Source organism: Phyllostomus discolor, chromosome 7 (assembly GCF_004126475.2).
Source record: "Phyllostomus discolor isolate MPI-MPIP mPhyDis1 chromosome 7, mPhyDis1.pri.v3, whole genome shotgun sequence".
Lineage (NCBI taxonomy): Eukaryota > Metazoa > Chordata > Mammalia > Chiroptera > Phyllostomidae > Phyllostomus > Phyllostomus discolor.
Genome location: NC_040909.2, coordinates 28,363,323 through 28,380,017, shown reverse-complemented (window position 1 = coordinate 28,380,017; position 16,695 = coordinate 28,363,323). Strand labels below are relative to the sequence as shown.

At 42.6% G+C, this 16,695-nt stretch overlaps 1 protein-coding gene across 1 annotated transcript in view; it reads right to left on the bottom strand.

The window, feature by feature from the left end:
- Positions 1 to 403: 403 nt before the first annotated feature.
- Positions 404 to 16,695, bottom strand: part of COL6A6 (collagen type VI alpha 6 chain) — a 135,291-nt gene continuing 118,999 nt past the window's right edge. Inside the window, exons 36-38 of the mRNA XM_028517855.2 lie at positions 14,079 to 14,750; positions 11,246 to 11,342; positions 404 to 2,842 (exon numbers count right to left, since the gene is read on the bottom strand). Coding sequence (XP_028373656.2) covers positions 2,626 to 2,842; positions 11,246 to 11,342; positions 14,079 to 14,750 — 986 coding nt within the window. The 3' untranslated portion in view covers positions 404 to 2,625. The remainder of the gene's footprint in view (positions 2,843 to 11,245; positions 11,343 to 14,078; positions 14,751 to 16,695) is intronic.

Sequence of the window (16,695 nt, the reverse complement as noted above, 5' to 3'; positions counted from 1 at the left end):
CAATAAATGGTGTAAGGAAAACTGTATACATACATGCAAAACAGCAGCGCAGCAACAGAAGAATCTGGACCACTTTTTTACATGATATGCAAAAATCACCTCAAAATAGATGAAAGACTTAAATGTAAGACCTGAAACCATACAACTAGAAGAAAACAGGCAGTAAACTCTTCGACCTCGGTCTTAGCAACAGTTTTGGGGATGTGTCTCCCTGCACGAGAGCAACAAAAGCACGCGTAAACAGATGGGACTATGTCAAACTGAAGAGCTTTTACGTGGCTATGTTGCATTACTGTTGTGTCCTTTACAGTCTGCTAAGACCATACTCACCATTTCTAGCTTCTAAGTCAGATTTAGAGTCTGCAGAGTTTGGGGGAATTTTTTTTTGAGAACTAAACTGTTATGCTGAGAATGGGCTGCAAGCCTGAAGCCGTTGGATAATCCAGGACTGGTAACGTGGGCAACTCGGAGGCAAGTAATGGATCGGGCTGGTGGAGATAATTCTTTTCTCACCTTACCATCCTGCCATCCACTCTTCTCCCCTTTATACCCTCCCCGGCTTTGAAAGGACGTCATTTGGGTGAGTTGTTACTAAGTATTACGATCCAATGCTATGTTGACTTACATCCGCTTTCTAGTTCTACATTTTTTTTCTTCAACACATTTGACTCATAACTCAGTGCAGAGAAAGTAGGACCTTCTTTACCCAGTCAATTAACACTAGGGATTTATTTTAAAAGAATTTAATATTTGTAGCATGTTTCAGATCCTTTGCCTATAAATGATTACAAAGATGACCCCCAAATGCCAAAATAATCTCAATTACCAAGGGAATGTTTATTTGGTACACTTTATTTATCAATACAGAGAGAAGGCAAATACACTTTTACAGTATTTCCAGCGATATGCAGAAGAAAGGAGTTTGTGCTTAATCCAAGATTAAACAGAAAAATACCTTTTATTAAAATACCTCTTAAATACTGTTTATCAATATCTTGTACTTAGAACATAATTTTTTCCCCAAACCTCTGAGACCACATAAAATATGAAGAAACCTGATGTGCTCTATTTTTCTCTATTACCTGAGTACGAATATGACATTTAAACTCCTTGCCTCCCCGCGGAAGACACTGGGAGCGACCACTGTGGAGCTGCCTGAGTAAGGACGGCAGAAGTGGTTTAGAAGCACATTGTGGAGAGCCCCTCTTTCCCAGGTTTTATGAACAGAAGCACAGAAAAGAAATTCAGACCACACCTGCTGATGTTAGGTGTCAGCAACCATCTGCCCCACAGGTCCATGCAGGGCCTCGCTCCCTTCCCCAAGGAGATGGATCCTGCCTAGCGGGGCCACTGCTGCCAGTTGTGGAGCCAGCTCTTACCATGTGAGGTAAGGTCTGAACATTGTGTCGAAATGAAATAACTGCTACTTTGGTGTGCAGTTAAAAATATCAGCCCCCAAATCGGATTACTAATTAGTTACATGGTCTGGCTGGGGGTGAGGAGGTCAGACAATGCTGGTTGAGGCCAGGCACTTTGAAGACTCTTCCTGACCTCTTTTGCACCTCTGCAACCCCAGGTATTGTATATTTGTAGATTAAAACATTAACAACTCCATTATCTTTTCCAGTCAGTGTGCATTTGAGGCTCTTTTTAGAGCTCTGCCAGTCCCGGTTTGGTGTTGCTGTTCACTATTGACAAAGTAGCTACCTGACGAGCAAAAGTAACTCAGAGCTTCACCCATGGCAGGCTGAGTCTCTACACTTCTTGCCTAAGGAATATATGCATGAGTAAAAAAATAATGAAAGACAATAATAGGAAAGAAAGAAAGAACAAAAATCCATAAAAATGGCCAGGCAGGAAGCTCTAATGAAAAGGGAACTTCCAGCTCAAAAGCAATAATTTATATTCTGGGGGCTCTAATGAGTTTATCAGTGAGGGAGGGAGGATTTGGAGCTGGGGAAAAAAATTGCCCTCTGCTTCTCACCTGCCCAAGCCAACAACCGCAGGAGAGGGGAGGACACCTTCCAGCACAGCCCCGTCGGAAGGCTACTCCCTCCACACAGGGATGCTGATGTGTTTAAGCAGACTCATCGTGGAAGGCCGCAGCTTCAGAATGATGGCAGGCCAACAGCACCAGTTTCTAAGGTAAATGTCGGGGTCTTCCAAAACAACCTCTGGTTAAACAGGTGAGCATTAAACAGAACAAAATCAAGAAAGGCAGCTTGGTGTGCAGACAATAGGCAGGACAGAGATCGACAAAATCCAAACAATTAGCACCAGTCCACGTACACACATGTATAATTATATAAAATTCACCTTCAAATTATAATCGCCATTAGACTTTTCAAAATACTTCTTCATTCTTCCATCTCTTAATGATAACAGTTCTATAATGTATCAGTCTTAGTATGCTGGAATTATCAGGAGCAGTCACATAAATGGACAAGATATATCTTAATACCAATGAATGCACGGGGTCACGTTACCTCATGCTCTGCACCCTGTGGTTTGTCCAGCCCTCCGGAGTGGACCTCCAGGTGCAGGCGGACATCTAAATACAAGTTACCCAGAGTCTGGCAGTGAGTTCAGTTATGCGAGTCCACGGCCTTACCATGCTTCCTCAGGTTAAATTCTTCGAGCCCCTCCTTCATCATGCCCTTTGGGAACAGTTTTTATCACTTTCCAGTTCTTAAAGGTACGGGATGTGATCCTGGTAACATTTCGAACAGTATTACCTCTGTTGTGCCTTGCTGTTCTTGAAACATATTTTTTATCTTGAAAGAATTTTGCCTTTGGTAATGTGTCTTCTTTAAAGTCAGCTTTATGTGGTCCAGGGACAAAGCTACACAACAGAAGAAAAACATTATAGAAGGTAAAGGCCACTTCAGCTTTAACGGACTCTACATTCATCTTTCTTTCTAAATGAACTGCTACACCCATTTCTTGTTGCATCCTTCTTTCAGGGTCATTTTATTAAGAAGACTAAACTGGGCAGAGGTCTCAGAAGCTGATAAGACATCTTGTCAAAGTGTGCACAACTATAATTTCATCAGCAAAATTTCTTCTTCATGGAACATGTTCCACCCAGAACTTCATATGGTTGGCTCCTGCTTAGTCACATTTGGGTTCAATGGTACCTCATTAGGGTCTGCCACATCCACAGTTTTCCCAGTCCCACTCCCACTTCCAGTCAATCCACACAACATGCTCTTCTATTTTTTCACAACACTTATTACTACCTGAATTGTAATTTGCTTGTAAACTTCTTTGTGATCTATTCTCCACTCTTCTACCCTCCCAGACAGAAATTTAATTTCACAAGACCATGTCTGGTCCCTACAGTAATCCCAGGAACCAAGAAGCACATAGTAAACACTCAGTATTTGTCTAATGAAAGCATAACTGAATGTCGTCATTTTTTCATCCCTCCCTTCCTTTTATCCATCCACCCATCCATCCTTCCTTCTATCCAACCATCCATCCACCCATCCATCTATCCATCCATCCATCTAACAATCCATCCAACAATCCATCCAACAATCCATTCATCCATCCATCCATCCATCCAACAATCCATCCAACAATCCATTCATCCATCCATCCATCCATCCTTCTACCCAAATGTTTACTTGCTGCTCTATGGAAGGCACTGTGTTAGGCACAGCAGGCAACATAGAAACAGTGACCATCTGACAGGCATATAAATAATTTGACTGGAAGTCAAGAGGAACCCAACAGTGAAGAGAGACAGGGACTTTTCTTCTGAAGTACCTTGAACGTCAGACTGAGAAATCAAGGAATCACAGAAGCCAAGTGCTGTGAACTAGAAGTTCTCCCCTGTCCAGTAGAACTCTGTGCTGCAGGAAATGTCCCATAATCTTCACTGGCCAGTACGGCAGACACTAGCCACATGCGGCTACTGAGCACTTGAAATGTGGTTAATGTGACCAAGAACCTGAATTTTTAATTTCAATGAACTGAAAGCTAGTGGCTCCTGTACTGGACAGCATGGGAAGGGAACCATCACAGATGACATGGTTATAGGGAAATAGCAGGACGAGTTTTGGTTCCAAAAATGTTTTTATATTCTATTTCCTCTTATTTTCTATTTTCTTTTCTGTTTCTTTATTAGTTGAGCACTTTTGAGGAAATAAATCATTTATAGTGGTCCTTGTTTCTTCAGGTATAAAATGGAGATAAAAACAACCTGGATTTTTGTGAGCATCAGCAGAAGTCCCTAGACTAGTTACCACGGTGCCCTATCCATTACAGATGAGGAAACCGAGGGGGCAAATAGGGGTCGAAGGTCATTGAGAGAGCTGAGACTATAACCTGACTCTTCTAATGCTATGAGTCCAATGTTACTTCCAATGAACTAGGTTTTTATATGGGATGCTGTAAGGAACCATCAAGATAATGAATAAGACACTGAAATGATAAATGTGATACTTTCAGAAGCACCTGGATGTGGGTGCAGAACCACTTGAAGTCAGATGGCCTGGGGCAGGTTGGACAGTTAAGGTATGAGGAACCTGGCATATACACTCTTCACAGACATTTTTGGAGTGAATGTGTGACAGCCTGGTGGCATAAGAAGAGAAGGTTTAGCAATACGTGCAAACCCCAGAAATTAGCTGAACTCCAAATGTGGAGACCAGGAAAGCAGTGGGAACATTCACTCCAATCTATTTGTTCATGGGGATTTTTCTGCTCTCGCTATCTAGAAGTCTGATCCCTCTCACAAGAACATCAATCTTTAGAAAATGAGTAAGTGAAAGATACAGAATTTAAAATTAAGTTCACTGCTCTCACAGGCACCACATACCTCCTTTCATCTATAACCACAGTCAGGGGTGAAGGAGACACCACACCAGCAAAGAAAACTGTGCTATTCACGTTCCATAGATCCTGAAGCCTCCGTGCCTTGCACACCATCTGTCTGGGCTTCTGAAACTCAAACCCCAACGTATGCCCCAGATCGCCTCCGTCAACTCCATCAGGAATGGACTAAGTCAATCAACGAGCTTCTCCCGGTTCCCAAGAACAGCCATCATGCCTAAATGTCAGTGCAAACACAATGTCTGCACACCCTCCCACATTTTTACTCTTCTATTTCTTATTAAATTCCAGACTAAATACCGTGAACTCAAATTCTCCAAAGCCGAAATTATCTATCTGTACCAAACATGGCTCTACTGGTCATGGAGATTATATTCTTTTGAGCCTGGAACACCCTGTTTTCATGGCTTGAGTTTATCTTATCTATACTGGTCTCTCCCCTCTGTCCCCCAGCTCTCCTCTTCTCTTGGCACACTTTTTATGCAATGGAAAGTTTAGTTATCTTTGTTATATTCTTCCCTCTTTGTTAGGAAAAAAAAAATTGTTACATTGGTAACTGCTTCTTTAGCATAGCATTGCTATCTTTCTCTTCACTCAAATATTTATATTCTCAAAATGGTTGAACATGATAAATACCATATCTCTGAATTCTCATTTGTTGCTCTGTTGTGTATAGGAGCTTGTATTGGATAAACATTCAATAAGAATCACTTTATTAACCTGTTTGGAAACCATAATGACTTTATATACTTCCTTCTCCTGCTCTGTATTGTTCAGCTACTTTACTGATGGGTAACTCTGACAGCAGGTAGTCAATTTAAAGGCACAGGGATGAAATAGCCAATTCGTCTTGCCACATGTGCCCACCTCCCGCAAAGCCTGTGGCAGCCACATAAAATGAGGTGGGTGGATGGGACTCGTGGCTGGCTTCGGTTCTCTGAGATCACAGATTCCTCCCTCTATGCAGACAATCGGGGTGCAGCCATACTGCACTCCCTGCCGCAGAAAACGCGGACAAGATGGTTGAAGGATTCTTACTTTTTACTTGAACACACATTTTGTGCCTCTGAAAAACATCCTTTGGAAAGCAGAATTACAACAGATGTATTATTCATATGGCATTGATGACTGTGTCCATTTTTTACAATTTAGTTGTTTTGGCTCTGGTGCGTCAGCACTTTCAAGTCTGGCGCTTTCAAGTCTGGCGCAAGTGCCTGCCTGCCTGAGCGAAGCAATAAGCAGGTGGCTCTCTGTCTTTTATTGCCTCTGAGCAGATCTCAGTGCCCACAAAGATGCTGCCCACCAATCTCACCCTCACGGGCCATCTGTGTCCTTGGTTGACTGTGCTTTGGTCCAGTTTTTCTTTTTCCGTCTGGTAAGAAGCAGCTTCTACCTGTATTCCTTAAAATTTCACAGCAGAATGATCTAATTCTCACACAGGTCATTCTCAGGACTCAGCAAGTCATCGCCATCTCCTGCAATTCTGCGTGCTCAGTTCTGCCTCACTTCCCTTGGAAGGCTCCGCAGGGAGTTTCAGAAGCAGCGGTGCAGCTTGTAACCTTTCATTATAGTCTTGGGTCACTTAGAGAAGGCCTGGGGTGTCCCAGCCTAAGGCTGCATCAGGCAGTTCACTGACAGAGCTATGGGCTTCGTGTCAATTTCTGATACCGCAGTCAGTTCCTAACTTTCACCATTTTGGATACACAGGGGAAGCCGAGCCTCCCGGTGTATGGCAATGTGGAGAGGGGGAAAGGAACTTCTCGTCCAATCTCCTCCCCCACTCGTTACTCTTCAAACAATGCAAGGAGGGAGTCTTTTCCAAAATGCCTTTTAATTTGTATAAGCTGACTACGGAGACTGTTCCCACACTTACAGCCCTGCTGCATACAGTGTGGAGCCCAACTCAAAGGCGATCGCAAAGCCCTTGTCCGCACTTCCAGGCACCTGCAGCAGGGGGAGCCCCACTCTCAGTGGACTGACTGCACGGGTTCATTTTAGGCCTGACTTCAGGCAGTCTTTGCTGCTGGACAGTTCCCTGCCTCCCAGCAAGGTTGGGAGCCCCGCTCCGCGCAGAGGCTTCAGGGAGCTTCTTGGAGCCGGGGCTTCGGGACCAGGGGAGGGGGGGGGTGTGCCCTCCGGCCCTGATCACCACGCAGAAATGCACCCGGCACAACAAAAGTGGGCACAGTGTCAAAGACATTTATTTGCTTAGGGTTAATTTCAGAGGCTGGTGCACGTTTGATTTCAGGGCTACGTGGGCAGGCGTGTGTGTTGTTAGTACAGCACGATTTACTACAGAAACAAAGAAACTCTCTTGTAACTACCTGATTTAAATTATTTCTAATTTAAAAAGTGTAAGTAGTATTCATACAGGCAAAAGATATGATATGAAAGTTTATTATTGTTTTAAAAGAACTAACTTTTGCCTTTATTGATACTTTTTAACATAATTAAACCTACTAAGTTCTACTTTATTCCTATCTTTGGATACAATCCACTTTTTCTTCTGTAACATCTTATGAGCCGTGTTTAACTCACTAACTTTTAGAGCTTAACAAATTGCCCTAACATAATGATTAAGACTAATCATTATGTGATTGTATTCCTAAATTACAAATTCTGACATATCCCATGTTTTGACATATGACATTTTGATTATTATACAGTGTTAAGTATGCTTACATTTTCAGTATGATTTTTTGTCCTATTATTTAGACTGTGATTTTAATTTAAAAATGTATGGGCTGTAAAAACATTGTTTTTATTACTTTCTATCTTAGTTGCACTGTGTGATCGGACCGTTTGGGGTGATGGCACTGGTTAGTGCCGGCGTGTTGACGCTTGCTAAGTTACAAGCGGCACAGTGAACACCTGTGAACTCTTCACCTCGACTCCACAGCTGTCAGTGCTCCATGTCTCCTTCAGACGAATGCCTCATTTTCCCGTGCGGGGTTCTAAATGAGCCTATTAAATCAACTTTGTTACTTCTGATTAACTCTTTTACTTCGGTACAAATTTTTGTCTTCTTTACCTACCAATATTTGAATGGGTATACTGAAATCTCCAACTCTGATGACAGTTCTGTGGCAATTTCTTCCTGTAGTGTTTCAATTTCCACTTTGTATATTTTTAGATTGTATTACCCTCTTATAAATTTAGAGTTGTGGTATCTTCTTCATGATTGAACACTCTGCCATCGTGTAGTAACCCTCTTTATTCCCACAACATGGTTTTGTTTAAAAGTATATTTTATCTGATGTTAACAGAGCTATTCCAGCTTTCTTTCTAAAATGTTTGCCTGTAATATTTTTCCCTGTAACGTTACTTTGAGCTTTTACAGTTCTTACTTTGTAGCTGTGTCTAGTTGAAAGCAGTTATAGCTGGATTTTATTTTTTTTTCTTAAATCCATCAGTCTCTGATTGTAACTGGCATATTTGGTTTATGTATTTTTCTCTCGCTGTCTTACTTTTTGCCCTCTAGTTATCCTTTTTCCCCTTTCCTTCCTTTAAAAAAATTTATGTGTGAGAAAGAGGGGGGTAGGGAAGGATGGGAGAGAGAGAAAAATTGATTTGTTGTTCCACTTAATTACATATTTATTGGTTTCTCTTGCATGTGCCCCGGCCAGAGACTGAACCCACAACCTTGGCGTATTGGGATGATGCCTTAACCAACTGAGAACCAGACCAGCACCATTTCCTGCCTTTTTGTTAAAACTATATATTATGTTGTTTGTTTTTAATAACAAAAGATGATTTTATTGTTTAGGTAATTAACATAATGAGTATTTACTAACATATATAGTCTTAGTATAATTGTTTTTTTCCTGTTAAAATCACCTGGTGCCAAATGTTTTATTTCCATTCCTTTAACAAGTATAGCCATGTTGTAACCCCACAAATTAGATATTGCTGTTATTTAAAAATACACTGATTTAGACTTATTTAAATATTGACAAATTTTTATCACTCACTCTTCTTGCATCGCAAGTCTTTCCTTCTGTGGTCATTTTTATTTTCCTCCAAGTACATACTTGAGAAGTTCCTTTAGCAAACATCTTTTTGTGACAAGCTACTGTTTTTGGTTTACCCAAGTTGTCTTTGCATTACCAGTTTTTCTAAGTTGACAACAGTTTTCTCCCACTACCTTAGAGCTTCTCAGTATTGTGACTTCCACTAGTGCTCCCGGTAAATCAACTGTCAGCCTAATTACAGTTTCTTTGCAGGTGACCTTCCCAGCTGCTGTAAGTTCTCTTAGTCATGGTGTTCTGCATCCCCTACACTGTGCCAGTTCTCATTTTCTTTATCCTGCCTGTTATACCTTGTCCTTTCTTCAACTTTTAATTTATATCTTTCATAAATTCACAAAAGCAATCATCTCTTTGTCTTTCAATATTCTCTCATTTATTATTGTATTTTATCTTTCTAGAATTCCAATTAGATAGGTTCAGGGGAGTCCAGCCTGTGGCCCATGGGCCACATGCTGCAGTAAGGATGGATGTGAATGTGGCCCAACACAAAATCATAAATTTACTTAAAACATTATGAAATTTTTTGTGTGATTTATGTGTCGCAATGTATATAATGTGTGGCCCAAGACAACTCTTCCTCCAGGGTGGCACAGAGATGCCAAAGGGTTGGACACCCCTGGTAAATCTTTCCACTGTCTTTCTGTAAAATTCTTATGTTTATCTTCTCTGAATTCTGAATAATTTCTTCACTTTTCAGTCCATTGTTTTTCTTCAGATGTGCCTAATACTCTCTTTAACCCATTCATTGAACTTTATAAGCTTTGTTTTTATTTTGAAAAGTGTCAAGTTCACAGAACATTGTAAAGAACAAGATCATGAATAAATACCTGTATACCTTTCACCTAGATGACTCTCCAACTGTTACCATCTTGCTACAGTGTATGCACACATGTGTCTTTACACACACACATACATGTAAATGCACATATGTCCACACACCCTCCACAACACCTGCCCGTCCGCACATGTGTGCACATGCATGTACCTGCATGCACACATGTGTCTCTGCACATGCATTGTGCACACACATATGCACACACATGCACACACACACTATCCTGCTTCCCCTTAGGACAACCACCTGGCAACAGGCTGCACCACCACGCACATTACCTTCAAGTACTTGAGCGCCCCACTCTGAAGAACAAAGACGTTCCTGCACTATGGTGATACTGTGATCACATGCACACAGTGAAATCCCTGTGAATCATTAATATCATCCAGCATACTGTTCACACTCAAACTTCCCCAACTTCCCCCCAAATGTCAATTATATAAGCTTTCTTTCTGAACTAGGATCAAGTCAAGATTTATGCTGTCACATTCGGCTATTACGGCACTTTAGTCTCACCGGCTTTGGAATGGTGCCCCACATCTCTCCGCAGTTCATGACATTGAAACCTATGAAGCACATAGGCCAGCTGTTCTGAAGACTATCCCACAGTCTGGAACTGCCTGAGAGTTTCCTCATTGTTAGACTTGGGCCAAACATTTCCAGCATGGATCTCACTTAGAGGGCACACAGTACCAGATCTTGGTTAAAGGGTGCTGACTGATCTTACCACATCTCACCACATGCAGGCACAGCTCCCTCTTTATAATGAATAAGTCGGTAATGTGAGTGGTTCTGTGTAAATAGCCTGCTTCCCAGCAGCCTGTTACCCCAAGGTTTCAGCATTCGTTGGTCCTTGTCAACTCAGTTATTACATTTGGGATTACAAATAGGTGGTTTTCTAATTCTACCATTTCTTCTACATTTATTAGCTAGCATACTTCTATATTTAAAAAAGAGCTTTCCCCCCTCCTCCCTTTTTGGGTCTCTCTATAGACTTGTGTGTTTTTAAAAAAAATCAATGTATTTTAATCCATTACCACCATTATTTATTTGATGTTTGAATTGTCCCAAATTTGGGCCAGTGAGAATCCTTTCAAGGTAGTCCTTTGTCCTTTTGATATGGTCATATTTTTGACTACTTTCTGGCTTAATAAATATTCCAGGCTCACACTGTACTTTCCCTGTTACAGCCTAGAAATAGCTATCTCTCCACAAAACCCTGGTTCCTTTTACTGGGGAGTCATACTTAGAAACCAGGATCTGGTCCTTAGATATGCTCATTGCTACTGGGGAGTCCCCTCGATTGTTCTACTTCAAAATTTAGACTTTCCACTTTAAAACACTCTACTTCTTGTTTTTCAAATCAACTGGTCACTTTTGATTACCTCTTATTCCCTCAAATTCTATTTTCATGTGGTTTATCAATAGATTCTGTCCAAGTAGGATGGAGGAAGAGGAAAAAGAGGAGGGGGAGGAAATGATGGACAGGCAGGAAGAAGAAGGGGATGCACTGGTTTATCAAGTAACGCCAAGCAGATAATACCTTCGCAACTGCTGCTGTGGGGGCCTCCGCGGATTTGCAGAGCTGAGCCTGTTGCACTTTGTTTTGAAGTTTATTGGTGGGTATTTGTTGATTGCACCTAGGAAGAGAACAATTTGTGATGAGTCAGTCCCTTATTCATGGCTATTAACATCACAGCAGAATGCCCTGTACTCAAAGTGTCCCTTCATCGTTTTCAACAGCCATCCAAGGCAGAGACCAGCTAGGTGGTCATATGAGAAGAGAGATTTCTCAGAGGAATCTCTAAATCCATGTTTTAAAATTACACCTCTGCCAAATGTATAGGTGGAAAATTCAACCTGCTTTTCAATAAGATGCCCCTTAGCTTCTAAAGTTGGTCAAAATTAGAGGAGTTATCATGAGCCAGTCCTGAATCTGGCCTCCAACTGATGTGAATTAATCAGAAGTTACTTCTATTTGTTCCTTTGAAATATCAAAAATGCAAAGGGGAAACAATATTACCTTGATGGTCTCTTTCATTAACAACAACAGAAACAATAGCACCATCTTGGGTTTAATTCATTTAGTGGCTCGTTTCATCTGGAAGCATATTAATTTTTCATGATAATACAGCATGCCTCTTACTACACCAGTGAGACATTTAAAAGCCATTTTTTATGGGAAACTTTAAAAAATGTATTATTTATTTCCTTGAAGCATTAAACTGAACAGACTTGTTAACTAAACACAGTTCCATCTCTTCCTGGCGACCCAGGAGGTGGCCAGCCTGTCCCGGGCCGTGAGACAGCGCAGCTGCAGGCTGCGCTGCGTGCTTTGTGGCCACATGGCCCACGACTGTGATGCTTCCCTGACCGTGCGTCTGAATTTTAACTTTTTATCTGTCTCAACTCCAAGCGTCAGGTTGTCAATCAGTCATTTCGTTTTTCTTAGAAAATATGTCGATGCCGATGTGGGCTGTGCTCGACAGCCAACTCTGCCACAGCAGTGCATTAAAGTGGAGTCCCCGCTTAGGGAGGTGGCCTGGGGTCCAGGAGGGCACTCATACCGACAACTGCATGTTCGTGCTGAATGGGTGGGTGCGAGTCTGGGGGTCGGCTGTGGGGTTAGGCAGGCAGGCTCGCACACGGTTTTGTCAATGCTCTTCTCAGCTTCCTGTGCTTTCACAGCCACAGTTTCAAGATTGAGGATTTCTAGGTACTGAATTTCCAGAAAAGTGGTGTATAACTCTGTCATGGTAACCGATTTCCAAAAAGCACCCCAAGAGTGACTTGGGGTGGGTGAGAGAGAACATCTCTCCCCCTTCCTCTGGGTGGTGGCGGGGCACCTTTTCTCTAATCATATACAGGCATACCTCACTCACTGTGCTTCACAGATGTCGTGTATTTTACAAATTGAAGGCAAGACCTTCCTCTGGCAATAAGATTATGATCTGCTTTATTGCAATAAATATAAACACGCCTTTATTGCTGTAGTCTGGAACCAAGCCGGCAATATCTCCGAGCCATGCCTGCAGTGTGACTGATCACCATGAAACACCACTAAGAAATTTGGGGGTGGGGGTGGGACAAGGAAATTCCACCTTAAACTTTCAGGGTTTTGCCTCATAAGGAGTGCTTCTTTACAAGTTTCTCAGAGTCCTTCAAGATGCTCTTTTGTTTTGCCCTTACAAATGCCTTCTAATTGCTTCCTTCAGAACGGCCCCTAGCCACCATTTTTTCCTAGCTCCTTGTTTTGGTTCCTGTTCCAGAACACACCCACACACATTGCATTCTGGGAGCTCACTGCTCCTTTATCAATCAGTGCTTCTCACTCCAAAGGCGCATGGGAATTACCGGAGGATCTTGATAAAATGCAGATTCTGGTTCAACCCGTCTGGAGTGGGGCTTGAGGTTGTGGGTTTTCCACAAGCTCCCAGAGGATGCCAATACCATTGGTCCTGGACTCCTGCCTGCAGTAGCAGAGTCCCACCAGCCATTCCCCTCAGCCCTCACCTGCCCTGACTAGTTGGTATCTTTGCAGCCTTAGCTGCTCCCAAGTCTGACAAGTTTGAGACGATCCGATGCCTGGGTGTTCACTTCTATTTATCTGAACCCCAAGGGTTCATGTATCATGAACACATGCAGAAATTCAACCGAGTGCTTTACAACCTCCAGAATCACCTGGTATCAGGCCAGGGCTTCTTGTGATGCACCCCGTTGCATCAAAATGAACTGCATGCTTTCAAGGCAAGGTCATGTCAAGAAACATAGCCATGCTTTAAAAAAAAATTTTTATGGGCATCACTAATTACACTAATTACTGGCATCAGAAGAAAGTCATTAACAAGGCTGAGAAAGTTTTGCAAGTAGCTATCTTTCATTCTGACAGGTAAAATGGTATCTCCTAATGCTTCAACCTTTGCCTTTTGATCTTGTAAAAGCAAAGCCCAGAACTGTTGATTTTTTTTTTCCTCTGGCTCTCTTTCTGAATGTGTTAACGAATGAAACTTTCCATTAAAGGGCAGTGTACTAATGTGACATGGCAAGGGTTTCTACTTCGTAGCTCAAGTCCAGGCTGAAACTTCACACCCCCCAACTGGCTGTTGCCTGCACTCAGACATGTGAGCAGCTGCTTGTTTTGTGTTGATCGCTTCTCCATAGCAACCAGAGACATAAAAAAAGATAAGCCAGAATATTAAGTGCTTAGGAAGCAGAGACTTCCTCCCTCCACCATTCATCACTACGTGTTTTCCTTTCTGACCCTGCAATGCCTTTGAAGACACACAAGAGGCCTCCAAGCATCCATGCCAACCCTTCATTCGGGAACACCGAGCATGCTCTAAATGTGCAAGAAAAAACAGTTTTTTACGACTTACGCCTGATCGAGTTTATAAAAGACTTCCCAAACTTCACACCGTATCCGTGGTCAGGTCTATGAATTCGACCGAGCTGGACCAAGTGGTGCTCCAGGGGGTGGCTGGCTAGATCTTCCAGTTCCTTGTCATTCCAAGTAGGGCCAAAGGAAAATACAAACAGGGCATACCCCTGGCATTTGGCTTTCAAAGATTCTTCCTTTAAGGTTTCTCTGTCCAAGTAACTGGTTTCCCCAGCTGATATCACAAATATGACTTTGTTTTTTCTCAGATTTGGGGCACTCAAAAAGATATTGTCCAGGGTCCACTGTAAGGCATGACCGATAAAAGCGTCTCCATTTAGCTGTTGGACGGATTCTTCCACGTGCCGCTTCATGCGGCGCCTGCTGCTGTAGGTGGTAAGGTTGAACTCGGTTCTCACAGGACTCTTCTGTGTGTTGGGTAGGAAGCTGGGCGGAGCATGGCTTAACAGGGCCACCCTGTCTCCGATGACAGAGGTCTCAGGCTCTGGGGTGATTTCGAAGTGATCTAACAGTGCTCCCAGGAAGTCTCTTATGCCTTCGAATTCGGCACTTCCCACGTGCCGGGAGCCATCCAGGAGGAAAGCCGCGTCTATGTAAGACCGCGCGGGGGGTGGTTTGGCTTCATCGCAGGCAGCGTCTGGCCGGCACACATCTGTAGAACAAGGGTCACTCAGGGTTACTAGGCGGAAGGTGATGGAAGAAGAGAAACAGCATCCCAGGTATTTCAACATTTGGAAACTGCACAGTCTTTGATCTTAAAAGAGCTCCTCAATGACTTTGATATCAACACCAGGAAGATTTCCCAGTCCATGGTTCGCATCTATTACAAATTTTATACCCAGCCTTCAGGTCCATTCACTAACACTCTCTGACTTTTAAAACTCAAGCTGCTTTCAACAGAAGCTTCTTCTCAGCTGTTTTATTTTTTAAGTTTATAAAGATTGAAGTGGACACTTTATCTCATGCTTGAGAGGGTATATTGTCTCGTGACATAGAAGCTGATAATCTCTCTAGTTGACAATAAACAGGTTAAAGCAATGAACTTTATTATTATGCCGACACTGTTCTATGAAAAGTATTCTGCTTAAAAAGTCAGAATGAAGAAAGCATGAGTCTTATTTCAGTTTGAACAAAGGGTTATAATTCAGTGTCTGTCTCTGCACATGAAGGACAAAGCTGCTGTTCATGTTTGTTGTCCCCACAGTGATTATTAGTTGAAAGCTCAATATTTGTTTATTAAATAAATGAATACACATATTGCATATTAAAGGGCTTTCAGGGCATGAGGCCATTTTAATAAATATGCATATCTCATTTGGCAAAAAATGTGTAGTCATAAAAACAGTAAATTGCATTGACTCTGACCACATGCATATTCAGAGAAATAAAAAAAAAAAAAGAAAGGTCTTAAAGGTCACCTAATCTTCTAATTTTACAGATGACACCAAGGGTAGGACAGTGAAATAATTTTGTCCAAGGATACAGCAGTATTTCTGGAAGTTTCTGCATGTGAAGTCCATGTTCTACGGCTAGAGACAAGGCCATGTGGTACAGTGGTGGGAGGCTCCTTGGCTTGAGCACTGAGATGCCCAGGCTTTGGCCTCACTGTTCCCAGCAACATGCTCTGTACATTTATCTAAGTCACCGCCGGGCCTCAGCTCTGCCCGGTTCCTATGCACAGTCAGGCAGCTGGATCAGATTCACCAGGGGAGCCCTTCCGGGACTGACACTCCGTTTAATCCTAGGTGTTCAGTAATAGTTAGTGGTTAAGGATGAGAATGGCCTCTCTAACACCTCAGAGAAGACAGAGATGGGATAACATGTGTGTGGACAGCTGGTACTTAGATAGGGGCCCGCGCTGCAAATAAAGGCTATTAGAGGAAAGGGTGGTATCCGGAATGCAGATCCTAGGGGATGCAGCCAGCCTCCCAACCTCATTCTTGTTCATGGACTCGATATGGCTATGGACAAGTTACAGTTCCCTTACTAAAACCCAGTAAAATTTTATGACCATATTTAATGATCAGATGACAGAACAGTCACCTGTGTGCAAGGCAGTTTTTGGAATCAGGGACAGCAGGCTGCCCATTTGCTCAATTTTGTGGAGTTTTTTAATTGTAGGAAACGGCAGCCAAAATATCTTCCCTTATATGCCTCTGGGACAAAACAAGGGCTTAAGCCAAGAAATGAAGCCAAAATCTATCCCCAGCCACACATGTGCAACTCCTGACAGTGCAACATACCAGTGCCCTGCTGTCACGGACAAGGGTGGGAGCCAGCTGAGAACCCAGAGGCTGGGCTGTAGCATTAAGTGCTACAGTGTGGTTGGCACTTTAAGTGCTTTGAGTAAGAATGCCAGTGCTTAAAGCTCTGTGCAATTGACAGGGGTTGGGAGGGAGAGAGAGAATTTCTGGTGATATCAAGGTAGGGAAGGAAGGAGAGAGAGAGGGAAGCAGGGGGAAGAGAGGAAGAAGAGAGGATTAGTAGAAGAAATTCTACTTTTCCCTCAGAGCTCCCACTGCCCTGTGAGGTCAGTTCAATGGCAAACATTAGCAACTCATGGGTACACATGGAGGAGCAGGAGAGGAATCAGGCAT